The sequence below is a fragment of the Anopheles cruzii genome, chromosome X (assembly GCF_943734635.1).
Source record: "Anopheles cruzii chromosome X, idAnoCruzAS_RS32_06, whole genome shotgun sequence".
Lineage (NCBI taxonomy): Eukaryota > Metazoa > Arthropoda > Insecta > Diptera > Culicidae > Anopheles > Anopheles cruzii.
The window spans coordinates 8,084,820-8,099,191 of NC_069143.1; the positions used below are offsets into that span (position 1 = coordinate 8,084,820).

The window sequence follows — 14,372 nt, forward strand, 5'->3', positions numbered from 1 at the left end:
GCACACCGCCAAGGCAACCCCCGATGATCTTCATCATTAAACACAAAACAAAATATGCAAACCAGGTGCGTGAGACTGAATGCAGGAAAGGGCGGTGAAAGAGGCAGCATGAAGGGCAGCGGTTTTGCACAGGTAACAAAACGGTCAGATCAACCGTAACAGCCAGCCTCCCTTCCCCTCCCTCCCCCCCCACCCCACTCCCCTTTGAAGCGCACGCATTTTCCGTTTGCCATTCTGAGGCCCGTCTCGTTGAGTACGATTTATGATTAATGCTGCATCTCCCACCCCGGCTGGGGGTGGGGGGGGGCGGGTGCGGGGTGGACGCGATGAGTTTCGCCAGCGGCAACCAAACGCCGCTGCCGACTCCCGACCGATCGACCGACCGACCGAACCGCTCCGCTCACACTCTGCTGGTGAGCGAAAAGAAACGAAAGACTTCTATGCCGCAGCAAGCGATGAACGTGTGCGTGCCAACCTCGCTCTAACTGGCAATCCTTCCAAACGTACTCTATCTTCTACATCCACCCTCCCCCCCGCACCCCGCGTTCACCAGCCCTCCGTCTCCCTCCCAATAACGCTGACGGGAACACGGGGATAATGGGATCACAAGCAAAAAAAAAGAAAAAATTTAAACTAAACTGCAACAGAAGAGAAAGGGCCCCCGCCGATGGTGTGTCCTTGCCGCGCGCCATGTTGGCGCGTACTTTACTGTTCGTAAGCGGTGTGTTCGCCACCACAAAAAAGTTGCCAAAGCTGTAGCCAAAAGCTGTCTGAACCTTGTGCCGGACGCCGGAACGATTCATCTCGTGATTCGAAGACGCGCGCCCCGAGAGTGGTTTGCCTTCTCGACTTTCGGCGACCCGCGCGAAACCGGCCCAGAAGCTGCTGTGTGTTTGAAGTGGAAATTCCTCGTGTCCGAAAGTCCACAAAACACCGTCGATGACGCCATCGCGTGTTTGACGACAACGGCGACGGCTCAAGCGCAGCAAACCGGAACCGTACGGACGCGGGCCGCCTGCTTCCGCCATCGATTGCGCGCTGGTCAATGCTTCTGGGCCCAAACGAGGCCGCCAACATCGATGATGAGGCCGAAAAGAGCGACACACCTGGCACCTCGCTCTGGAGTGGAACCGGTGCAATCCGGTGCACTACTGCAGAGCAGAGCGACTTCAAATAAACAAAGCACATGTTCACATTCCAACCGTTATTCGGTCGGGCCGCCAAGGGAAACGTCTTAATCACTGGCACTCGCATGACTCCAAATATTGGAACAGCTTCTTGACGCAACTCCGACGCTGTTCCGTAACAGCCAAGCTTGGAACCGAGAGAGCTTCGGGTCAGTCAAAACACCCGATGAAACTTGGCTACTGGGCTACAAACACGGCGGGGCTTCAGTAGCCAATATCCTTCGCACACGTAAGAGGATTTTAGTAGCAGCTCTCAATCTCTCTCTCTCTCTCTCTGTCTCTCTCTCTCTCTCTCTGTGTGCGTTGGGGCCGATTATTTAAATCACACCAAAAACCAGCACGCGAAGTACGCAAAAAGTATCCCAACTCCACGACGAAAGGACCACGAAAGTGCGCGCGCGTGTGTTGGTGACCCATTTTGGGTGGGTTTTTGTCTGACCGCACCACCGCACCCCCAGTGGCCAGTGTTACGTCGCCCCTTTGTTTTGGTTTTGCTGTTGCGCGCGTTGCCGTTTCGGCCGCGTGGCTTTCACTGCCACTGACGGTTATGAAATATTTCACTACACTACGAGCGGCGGCCCTCGGGGGGCCCCGAAATCCGGTCAGTCGGGGTGCGCGCGGCTGGTGCGTTTGCGCAATTGGGTGTGCGTGCGTGCGTGCTTCACGCTTCTTCCATTTGGGGCGGGGTTGTTGCACTACTGTTGAACACAATTTGGTGCACGGTGCACGGTCGAAATGGGGGCTATGGAAAGTATGGCAATCTTATGGCAACGGGGAAAGTAGGGCCTCAAAAAGAGCTGACAAGGAGCTGAACCACACGATATGCACGATCCAAATGACACACCGTACACAGCAATAGTTCACACCGTTTACTGAATTGAACCTTTGAAATATGAGGCAAATGTCCATGATGTTCATCGTACGTTGTCTCCATGTCAAACCCTAGAGGTTAAGTAATCGAGATTCACATGACATGTTTGTGACATGTTTCCAAAATTCCTCAACTGACGACTGGTTTGACATTAGACCTAGACTTGGAATGCATGCGCGGTGTGCTGCCAAACCGTTACTCATGTAACGGAACCAGTACAGGGTGATCCAGCAAGTGTTCTCTTTATCATTTGGATATACGATAAAAACAGTTTAATATTTTTCCATGGTTGAACATTTATTCGAAAGGTTGATTCTTCCATTTTTTTTTTTTATGAAAAAAAGATTTCAGTAAAATATCCACCACGACTGGCTTAGCGGTAGTCCATTCCATCGACCTATTTTTGAGTACGATTTTCGATTGTATCTGGTCCTGTTTCGGCAATAGCAATTTGAATTTGGGTCTTGAGGTCGTCAATGCTGTTGCTTGTTTGTTCGCATAACAAAAACACCGATTGTGGCTGACGCTATTGGAAATAAGTTTTTCATATTTACCCATTTTCTGCACCCAAAAGAGTATCTATATATATAAAAATGGTTGTTTGTCTGTCTGTCTGTACCGCATTTTCTCCAAAACTACTGAACCAATCCGCGTGAAATTTTGCACAGCGTAGTTTTGTGACCCCGGAATGTGAATAGGAAAGTTTGACCCTCCCACACCTCCGAGGAGGGGGGGCTCCCATACAAACGTAACGTACCGTAACGTCCCATACGTAACGTCCCATACAAACGTTTTCGAGCAAATCGAACCAAATTCGGCAGATGGGAGTTTTGGGGAAGGGCAAATGTTCTGGTGAATGTTTGAAACCCCTCCCCACTTTACAAAGGGGGCTCCCATACAAAATCTGGGTTAATGTCAGCAAAGCTCGGATAATTTTCAAGCAATTTGAGCCAAAGTCAGGTGGTGCGAGTTTTGATATGTATCCAACGGGAAGCCGATCGGATACGTCACCGGGAAACGGAGGAGTAACGGGAGGCGGGAAAGGGGATTGAACGAATACGTCACCGGGAAGCCCGATCGTTTCAAAAGTAGGAGTAACGTTAAGCGAAAAGGGAAGCTGATCGGATACGTCACCAAGAAGTCCTCTGAAACGCCTCCAAACGAGAAATAAGGATGAAATTAGGCGCAGCGACGCGCGCCGGGAACTGCTAGTTTTATACATAATTGTGATGAACGAACCTTTCGAATAAATGTTCAACCATTGAAAAATATTAAGCCGTTTTTGTTTTATAACCAAAGGTAAAAGAGAACACTTGCTGGATCACCCTGTAGCGGTCGGAAGGAGCAATATCTGGTGGCGGGTAGCGGGGAACCAGTTCCCATCCGACATTTACGCGGCAGGTTTTGACCGGTTTTACGATGTGCGTGATCGAGCCCGGTGTTATGTTTGAAAAATCTGTTCGTTTATGGCCAATACTAGCTTCAAACGCATTGATTGTTGTCGATAGCGTTACCCATCAATACTTTTATTGGGGTTTAAAAGCTCATAGTACACCACACCTTTCATACTATTTATCTACTATTTTACTACTATTTTATTCGCCAATACTCTTTTATCGATGTCGGAGCCCCGAATCTCACAAGCTCTCGTTTTTGCACGTTGCTGCCATTTGCCGGCGCCACGTGCTAAACATTCCAGGAACTGGACGTCATCACGCTAATAAACTCCGAAGACCAGCAAATCAACGAGCGCAACAAACGCACGATCGGTATCCTGCGCGAGCTGTTCCCATCGATCTCTCAGGTATGAAGGCGGGGACGAATCGCGGGCGAAGAATAGTCAGCGAGTCAGCGAGCTCACGCACTGGAAGTTACTGGAACGATTATGTGCGCTGCGCGCGCGCGCACGTGTGCGTGTGTGTGTGTGTGTGTGTGTGTGTGTGTGTGTGTGCGGCTCAGAAAGCATTCAGTAACGGATCTGGGCGTTAGACTGTTAGGTGTGTTAGGGCGGTTAGGGCACTTTTGCCGAGCGATCGGCAGGAGCCAGAGAGCCATCATGCGTTACGTTCAGCACACACCCACACACCCACATACACACACACAGCACACGCAAACCCGTTGCTCCCCGGTTGAGTTTGTAGTCGAAAGTCGGCATAGTAAGCGAGCAAGCACCCCTCTAGACGACCCTCAACCCCTGTGACTCCTCTAGTAAATCACCTTCACCGCCATCGCCATCGCCTATCGCCATCGCCATCTGATACCTGGTTAGCATAACCAATCATTTCTCACCACGACCACCCACCACCACCCACCACCCAGCCACCACCAGCCACCAACCGCTAACTGCTGCGACATGGGCTGCCATTTACGCCATTTCCACCCGTCCATGTTTCGTTTCGTTTCGTTCCGTCCGCGTATCATCTCCGACGCAAGAGCCGTGCCGTGCTCGGTCGTCCTCCTCACTATCCATCGGCCCCATCCATCGTTTCCATCCGCTGCACGACACACTAATGTCGCCATCCCGACACACCAGTAGTGGTAGTAGTAGTAGTAGTAGTGGACGCACTCCGACGCAACGGACCAGGCACCGCAGGCGCCAATTTGTGACACATTTGAAGATAGATATGTTGACAGTTAGGTGGTCCTCCGGCACACATCCTCCCCCCCCCCCTTTCACGGCGCCTTTTTTACCATTCCTGATTGGGGGTTTCCTGATTGGAGTGCAGAAGAGTGCACACTGAAGGGGCTTGTAGAGTTGTAAAGAGGTTTCTCCATCTAGTGTTTGGGATTCCGAAGAAGGGATCGAAATCCGCAGACCAAAAAGGTCACTCGTTGGCGGGGGGGTGCATTGGCTTCTCTTGCACGACACGTGTGGGAGTTTTCCGTTAACCCCCCCGCATACGACTGCTTCTGCTGAGCTTCTCACAGTTTGAGTTGAAGACTCAAGCCACTAATTTGGAAATATGTTTTGGATATTTCCCAAGCATTGCTGCAAAAGTGTATCGAGCGTCCCATTTCGTAAATGTTAAAGTTTTTACTAAATATGCACTAGTTTCCAGAATGAAGTTTAACGTTTTAAAAGACAACCAATCGGTAGTTTAAACTTGGAAACACTTGGACTGGAGCACCCGGTACATTGCATTGAACCCTGCTCATGTCATGTCAGACAATGTTGGAATCGAACACAAACAGCAAACAGCAAAACTAAACTGCCCAGCCGTGTTACGTTACGGCCAGAGAGCCTTGTGATGTGATGCGGTGAACAAGGAAGCGATCGTTCGCTTCCTTGAGTGTCCTCGATGGACGGCCGGCCGGGTGTTTTGTGTGGTTAGAGATTGTTCAAAACGCATTGGCACGGCACACCGTAGCGATCTGCACCGAGTTCGAATGTATTTCCTGCTGCCCCGACTACTCGACCCCCCGTCTCGACCCGTCGACTCCTGCGTCGACTCCGGATTGCCTTTCTCCCCGAATACCCTGCTACCGCTACCGGGGGTCTCGTTCGCCTTCAAACCACAGCCACTGGTGTCGTGTGTCGGGAACTGAAGGCCCCGAGATTCCTGGACCGAGGTACCCAACAGAGCCACATCACACATCCACACGGCTCGCCACGTAGCTCGCTCTCTCTCTCTCTCTCTCCCTTTTCCACGGTCCCCGCCCCCGTAGCTCACCCTCGCTTGGTTTGATCGGGCCTCCGAGCTCTGGGGTCTATCGAAGAAACGCGCGAGAGAGAGTCGCGAAGAATTGGAACGAACAGAGGCAGGCCGTTTTCAGGTGCTGTGGTGCTCGGAGTCTGTGCGGGACTCGGTGGCTCGGTCAGTCGGACGGCACCCCGACTGGCGACCCTGAAAGCGACCCCGCGGGCGACATTTGCCCAGTTCATGGCCAGTTCCAGGGAACTAACGAAGAGTTCGCAACAGATCTGACTACGACTGTGCCACCCAGGGACCAGGCGACGCTACGGCGTGCTGAGGCGAAGACCCGACCCGAGAAGACATACGGCCCCGAAACTGGACGACTCTTTCTCCAATCTCGACGACAACTGCCACAGATATCCCCGACCCAGGTAGACCCACCTCGATCAGTCATTCCGTACCACGACCACGACACAGTCATCCCAGTGCGGGGGCCCGTGAGGGCTCGTATCGCATCATCATTCAGCTGACGCGACTCCACTCCACGTATGTCAGACTAACCTCGGTGTATACATCGGCCGTGCCGGTCCGCATGACCCAACCAACTAAAATCCAACAAAAAAAAATCATCAAACCCATTTCGCCAACGCCACATCAACAACAACAACAACATCAAGAACGAGGCGAAGAAGATCGTCCATCAGTTCCTTCTCGCCTCCACCTCCACCACCACCACCTCCAGTCTGTCAGCCACCAGCCATTTCACTCGCCCTCGTTCTCGAGCTCCAGACCGCGCCAGATCGCCAAAAATCTCCGGCAGATGGCAGTCGTGGCAGAGAGTAGTTTGTGTGCTAGTGCTCGCGCCAGGGAGCTCGAGCTCGAGCTCGCATAAAAACTGGAGGTATAGCCCCCGGGGGGAAGGGTCGAGTCTCGAGTCTCGAGTCTCGCTTGCGTCCCGACGAAAAAGTCCCAACGAGGGCCCAGAAGTGTTGGCTATTAATACACGTTCCACACGAACCGCCCCGGCGACGACTCCGTAGATTCTGGATCAGAAAATTCAGATGATCACCTCGTACCTGTTCCGCACGATCGGCCCGATTTTGCTGCGCAGCGGTCTCGGTCTGGGCGGTGGCGGAGCCGGCGGCGGTACCGACAGTAACCGCGGGAGCTCCAGCGACGACGACGACGACGATTTCGATTTCGACGACGACGACGACAACGATAGCAGCGACACCAAGAAGCCATCGTCCGGCGGTGGCGGCAGCAGCGGTGGACCGAAGGTGAGCATCTCGCTGCCCACGTTCCCACCGTCCACTGGGCTGGATGACGACGACGACGACAGCAGCAGCAAGGGCCCAAGTAGCACCGCCCCGACCACAACCGTCAGCGGTACCAGTGAGCCGGAACTGGACCTGGGCGGCGATAGACCGGACGACCGGAACGAGGTGCGCAAGCGCGCTACGTCGACGTCGAAGGCGTCGACGGCGGATGGCAGCGACCGGATCGATCTGCTGGCCGACCTGAGCCAGTTCGACCTGAGCACCGAAGCGTCGCCATCGACTGTGGCGGCGGCGGTTACGACCACCAGCGAACCCAAGTCCAACCTGGTATGAGAGAGACGCGCAGAGAGTGACGTGGGGTCACCTGGCGTGTAGAGGGGACACCTTTGCGTCTCAGGAACCTCACCCCCCCCCAATGCGATAGCGCCTCCGTAGACCTTCATTTTCCATGTAGGGGGCGAAGAAATGTAGAACCGGAACCGGAATGGACCAGCATTCTGCCTCTCTCCCTGTCGCTCACACTCTCTCTCTCTCTCTCTCTGTCTGTCTCTACACTGTCTCCTCTTCCTCTGTAATCATTCGTCTGCTCTGGAGCTTCGGTTACTTTCTTTTCCGGTTGATTCCGGTGGCCTTTCTTTGAGCGGGCTCTCTCTCTATTTGGCGCTGGCTTACACGGGTGTAGTAGCTCGCGGCGAACACTAGCATCAGCAGCAGCAGCAGCAGCACCAGCAGCAACTATCGAGCGTGACCGCCGTCCAAAACGGGGGACGTAACTTGCGCGCTGTCACGTGGTAGGCCCGATAGGTAGAGGGGCGATTGGGATCGTCACAAAGACGGAGCGCCAAGAGAGCAACACGATCCATAGCTAGCAGCGCGCCGTAGTAGTAGGTCGCCTGGACACGTAGAGTGTCGTGTGTACTAATCAGGGTTCATGATGGCCGATAGAGGGCGAAAGAAAGCGGAGAGCATTCGGTGGCATCTCTCTCTTTCTGTGTGTTTCTCTCACTTGCTCACTTTTTTGCTCCTTTTCCTTCTTCCATTTCTCTGTCTCTCTCTCTCTCTCTCTTATTCGCTCTTGCTCCCTTTCTCTTCTCTCGTTCTCCGTTTTCCTTGTTCCTGTTTTATCTCTCTTTTTAGCTCTTTTTCTCTGTTTGGCAGAGATAGTAGAGCCCCTTTTCACTACTCTCTACTTAATAGCACTATCCACTCTGTTGCACATGTCTCTCTCTCTCTCTCTCTGTCTCTCTTGTCGCTTCCACTGTTCTGCGATCTTTCACCTTTTCATCACCTGTTCATCGCTCTCTCTCTCTCTCAACCTTTGATTTCGCCGTAGCTTTGACGCTAGTTTCCTGCCGTGTGGTACTTATGCGAGCTTCGAACATCTGCTATGACCCGTTTTCTTAAGCCTTTTCCTTCAACTTCCATTAGTCGGTGTGTGTGTGTGTGCGTGTGTGTGTTGGCCTTGTTCGGTTGTTTGAGTGTACCTTTTTTCAGCGGGGGTTTTGGGGAGCTACTTGACCGTTTCCGACTCCGGCTCGCATCAAGTCGCATCATGTTCGCCTCATCCGGAGCACCTATCTATCTCTCGACCCCACAACTCATTCTAATCATCCATTCTGCATTCTGTGTAAGCTCTGTCTCTTTCTCTCTCTCCCTCTCTCTCTCGCATCTGGAATCATCTCCGTTGCCTCTAGTAGTAGCCTCTAGTAGCGTTATCACCAATCACGTCACCTCTCTTTCTATCCGTCTCAGTGGTCGTATCTGCCTTGCGTTCTCCAGTTCATCCTCCGTGTACTGGCACGGGCTCATGCCCCCCCCCCCTCCCTCCGTGAAAGTGGTTCGGCTAAGGCACACTCCCAACATCATCCCAACATCCTAACCCGCCCATTCCTTTATCACAGCTCATTTTTCGAACCTAAAACTCTCATCCTTCAGTAGCCTTCGGGGCCGCAATAGGCCGTGCATCTTATACTAAAAAAGGGTTACTACCGCGACGGCTACCGGAGCCAGTAGTCAGACAGCCATCGTCATCACTCATCACGCGCACCTTGCGTAGTAGCGTAGTAGCAGTAGTAGCTAGCTAGTAGTAACCATTACGGGGCACCTCAGGCGTTGGGCCACCAACTGAACCTCGATGTCGATGAAACCTACAACAGAACAGGCAATCAGTAGTGGCCGGCGTTGGGCCAACCCCCCACCCCACTTACACCGCGTGAACTGACAGTGACTGTCAACGCCCCAGGGGGTGTGTGTGTGTGTATCATCATTAACGCTTTTCATCTCTCCATCTCTTCCATCTCCGTGCGTCGCGGTGCGTCGCGCGCGCTCCTTTCCATCTTGCGTTATGTGCGTGTTCGTTCGTGTGTGTTTTGGCTGGGCGGCTGGCGGGCGGGCTGGGGTCACTTGTACCTTGTGCTGTGTTCTTGTGCATGTGTCTGGCCCATCGCTCATCTAACAACGCTCGCTCCGTCTCGCTGGGGCCGTTACTCCGGAACTCCTTGAACGAAACAACAACAACAACAACAACAACGCCGCCCAAAACAAAAACAAACAAACCACTACGCTACGCTAACCTACTATCCGTACATACCTGGATGGAAAACCTGGATCACACCGCAGATCACCACCAGCGAGGACGCCAATACGCTCAACACACTGGACCTGGCCGGCCTGAGCGATACGCTGAACGCGATCCGGCGAGCGCGTGCCACCGAGGAGAAGGCGGCCGTCTCCGGCGACCAAAACGCTGCCGAGTCGTCCGCCAACAGCTCGAGCCTGGACGAGCTGACCCTCGACTCCGAGGGTACCGATGAGGACCGCAACAAGAGGTACGACCGAAAACTACGCCAGCTGATCTCTGGTCTACCACTCTCTTGCTCTCTCTCGCTCTCTCTCTATCTCACACAGATTCCTGTCCTTCGGTGGCAGCAGCGGAGGCGGCGGTGGTTCAGGCAACTTCCTGTTCGACATCATCCGCGTAAGTACCCGCGTAAGGGGCTCTAAGGGGATCTCGAGGCTCATCTGCTGCTAAAGGGACCCGGATGGCGGATGCCCTGCCTCTGGTCCTTTTTAACCTCCCCCCCCCCCCCCCCCCCCCCCCCCCCTCACAACTACCACCCCTCCCCGACCACCACCCACTCCATCGCCATTAATCGCGAGGGTGAGCGGACAAGGAGTGGAGCTTGCGGGGTCCCCTGGTCCGTGTGGCAGCTGTATAGAGAGGAAAGGGGGCAAAGGAACAACCCCCCTCCCCGGGACACTGACTGACTGATTACTACTAATTGGATTCTTTACTTTCACAACCTTGTGCACACACACAGACACACACACACTCCTTAACCTAACCCCTCCAACCTCTCACCACTCCGTCACTCCGTCGATGCGTTGAGAATCGTCTGAAAAATTCTTTGATCAAATGCAGAAATGGGTTTTGACAAATTTCGTACAGTTTGAGTTGAAGACTCACCACCGCTTGGATATAAGTTTTTTTGATTTTTCCCAATTTTCCGCCCAAATTTTTCATTAAATGTTTACAATGTACTTCCAGAATGTGAAGTTCTGTGTAGAGAGGGAGCCTAGAGCCACGCTAGATAATCAAAACAAGCTGCTACTGCTTGAATTGATCCTATATCTTTCTAAACACATTCGGGTCCATCGGGCTCCGCAAGAATCCGCTCCAGGTTCATCCTGGAGGATCTCCGACTGAGGCTGTGAGGTCCGAGAGAGAGATAAAGAGAGAGAGAGAGTGAGCGACAAAGAACGAAAGAGAACAAATGAGAGCAAAAGTGATGCTAGTGTACTAAGATATGCCTGCGGTAATGGTGCCGCCTTCGGTCGCTGGCCGCAGATCGCGCCCAGCAACTACTTGAGCACTGTTTGTCAGGGCTCGTCCCAACACTGCCTTATTGAACAACTTGCTCCTTGACTTGACCCGGAACCGATGCCGACGCCAAGTGCCCTCGCCAATCCTTGCCAGTGAGCTAAAGTTATCCAGCTCATTCCGGCCCCTTTTTCTCTCTCTTCATCTCTCTCTCTCTCTCTCTTCCTTTCTCTCTTTCTTTCTCTCTTTTTTTTTGGCTTGTCCCATGGTACCTCTTCTGGTCTCTCTTTTTTCTGTCTCTCTCTTTCACTCTCTCTCTCTCTCTATCTATATATATAAATCTCTCTCTCTCTCTCTCTTTCTCTCTTTCGCACACAACGCATTTGCTAAAAAATCAAACCGACCCGAAAATCACTAATAAAAAAAAACACAAAATTAAAACGAACAGCGGGCAGCGGATCGCGCCGCGCGTGCCGCTGGAACCGTTTATCGGGTTGTCGCCGGCACCGAATCACTGACGACCGCTCTCGAGACCGACAACAGTAAAGACGATGGACATTCCACTACTTCCCACTCTGCCACCTCTCATAGCCACTCTTCGGTAATTAGACTCTTCAATTGAACTCAGCAGCCCCAAACAGTGCTCGAAACAAGATCCCTCCCCCCACCCCCCAAAACTCCCGCCCTCCAATGCTCCATCGGTCCCTCTTCCTTCCTTCCTTCCTTCCTTAGCACAGTGTTTCCTCCCAGAGGTCTCTCTCTCTCTGCCTTTTTTTTTTTCTTTTCATCTCTGTCATCCTATCCCACTATCTGTGTTATTCCTCCTGCAGTATCATTACTACTGCTAATCCAGTCTTCTACTACTACAACTACTATTACTACTATCATCTTGAGAGCGAGTGTAACTAACTCATAAACCCTCTGCAAAACCTAACATTCCAAGCTCACAAGAACTGGGTTCAAGTTTTACTTGTCCTGGGACTGCTCCAACGCAAGCGCATACTCGTACTGTACATACGTCAGAATCCTACCTACCAGCCGTAAGATGTACCTTTTCCAACCATCATCAAGATCAAGGCGAGGGACTTTAGAGAAACTTTAATCCGACCAACTCTGAGTGCCAGCAATATGCCTACCTGCTCGTGCAGCTCTCAACAGACCACTCCATCGGTCCACAGAAGAGCCTTAACATGCAGTTCCACAAATCCCGTTGGTTCAGGCCTTTTTCTACAGGGGGCCGGTCCATATCAGATGAGTTTTTTTAATTCGGTTATATAAAAACAACGGCTGAATATTTTTCAATGGTTGAACATTTGTTTCAAAGGTTCATTCAAGACATATTCTTATGTAAGACAATTTTGGACAAATGCCCACCAATGATTGGCTTGGCAGTAGCCTATTCGGTCGAACTATTTTCAGTACATTTGCCTTTTGTATCTGGTCCTTTCTCGACCCCTCTCGTCCTGAAAACTGATCTTACATGGACCACCCTTTATTTGGTTAGTCATTTTATCTGTATCACCTATATCCAGCGGGTCAGACACCTGAAATTCGCTTTCAGACAGCCTCCGGTTTAAACAACAGTTACATTAGTAACGTTAGCTCTGACACTAGTGTACCTCTAGTGTTTTCGTTTCTTAACCTAAGAGTCAAACAAACCGAAATACCCATTAATGAGCCATGTTGTCGTCTAGTGCCTAAACTCTCCGTCCCTGATCTTTCGCTCCCCCGCTGTCTCCCGCTTTCTCTCTGTTTTAGACATAACTGCGGAGCACCTCAAGTTTCACCCCGTAATCAACAAGGCACCGTACTAATTACTAAAGTAGCTGATCTAAATTCTTCATCTCTTCGCTTGGCTGCCTAAGCAAGCATATCTCATCACCCCAGCCAGTTAAATCAGTTCCCTTTCTCCTCACTTGTGCATCGAGCAACTCCCCCCAACCCCGCACTCCCCCTCCCTGGACCCATCCCACACAGACATCCTCCACGGCGTACCGTCCACGAAAGTTAAACCGACGTACAGAATGGATTTGATTGTGCTCGCGACAAGAACCGGCCTTCAAACGAACGTAGAACATAATAATCCGTGACGGTGCGTGACTGATCGGACAAAGGAACGGACCGTACACGGCAGTAGCAATCACCGCCGCTGCTCACACAAAAACTAGATCCACCGTGTTCCGCTCATGTCCGCGCAAGCTTCCTTATTGCAACTGATTCCTTTTGAAAACGAGGGTCGAAACAACGATACCAACGATCTGCAATTCTACCGCTCGCACCCAAAATCGAATGCAAACCGTGCAGTGGAAGTGCGGGTTGGGTGAGAGGGGAGCGGGGAAAATCGAGAGGCCTGCATTCTTCTATATTCTATTTGGCTCATTGCTCCTCATTGACCTATGTACATGTTTTCGGTTTCTTCTACAATGTGTCCGTTGCTTCGATCGATGATTTGTGCACTTTGTGCTTTGTTTCTTGTGGTTTGTGGAATATCGTCCCCGCTTTCTCTCTCCCTCTCTCTCTCGTTTCTTCTTCTTATTATTATTCTTCCTTGTCCCTTCTTTCAATCAGTTCAGTTTCAGGTGTACTTAACATTGCTCTACGTTAGCTTACATACATTTTCATGTTTCCTTCGTGCCTTGCCGTGTCGTAAGCCGTGCACGCATTTCCGCGGTTGCCACCTACTAACCGTGTGTACTACGAGCTCAAACACAGCTAGAGCTCAAGCCCAGAATCCTTCGAAGAGCTAGAGCTGCGGCCAGAATCTCTTTTGAAGTGTCCATGTCCAGGGCCATCATGTTGCTTCTTGGGTCGTTTCTGTACTTTGCTTGATCTGTGTACATCCATTGTGTAACAACTTCCATTTCTCGTTATCTCGCTCTCGATCCCTCTTTAATTCTCTCTCTCTCTCTTTTTCTGTTTTTTTTTCTTCTGTGCATACACCACATCTGTACATTGTATCTCTCTCATTCTGCCTGTCCCTTTTCTGTTTCTTGTTTGGCACGCTCTTGTTTGGTAACGTTTCGGTACCTCGACTCCTGATGGACCCCTTTTGTCTTCTTCCATGTCTCCTCACACGTTTGCAGCTTGTGTCGGGCAGCTCGGGCACGGAACAGAGCGACGAGAAAGCCCACTCGCCGGACGATCACGACCTCGGCAAGGGTGACGGCTACACTGAGGGCATCCCCGGACCGGTGACGCGCCTGTTCGTGCTGGCAAACCGCGGTCTGTCTAACCTCATCCAGGATCTGATTCTGGTAAGTGACCTAGCCTGACCTGACCTGATGCCCCTCTACACACCACCACCACCACCATCATCTAGTTCCTAGATAAGCAGAGCAGCAGTTTTACTAGCATTTCGACCAACACACACCCACACACACACCACATTTGTATCCTACCATTGATCAAAACCTTTCCATTTGTCATCTTTCTTCCACAGCGAATCGCACAAACCAGTGAACGAGTGGTTAACTTCAAAGCACGTCTTATCACGTCACTAATCTAAGCGTATATAAAAAAATGCGTGTTTGTGCGTGAATGGTTATTTGTGCGCGTGTGAATGAGCGAACGTGCATACGT

At 51.6% G+C, this 14,372-nt stretch overlaps 1 protein-coding gene across 1 annotated transcript in view; it reads left to right on the top strand.

The window, feature by feature from the left end:
* The window catches only part of LOC128278443 (dentin sialophosphoprotein), a 16,622-nt gene extending 2,324 nt beyond the window's left edge, over window positions 1-14,298 (top strand). The window contains exons 2-8 of the mRNA XM_053017176.1: window positions 3,758-3,862; window positions 6,734-7,300; window positions 9,593-9,801; window positions 9,881-9,950; window positions 11,242-11,394; window positions 13,877-14,047; window positions 14,233-14,298. Of these exons, the coding sequence (XP_052873136.1) occupies window positions 3,758-3,862; window positions 6,734-7,300; window positions 9,593-9,801; window positions 9,881-9,950; window positions 11,242-11,394; window positions 13,877-14,047; window positions 14,233-14,298 (1,341 nt within the window). The remainder of the gene's footprint in view (window positions 1-3,757; window positions 3,863-6,733; window positions 7,301-9,592; window positions 9,802-9,880; window positions 9,951-11,241; window positions 11,395-13,876; window positions 14,048-14,232) is intronic.
* The last annotated feature ends 74 nt before the right edge of the window (window positions 14,299-14,372 follow it).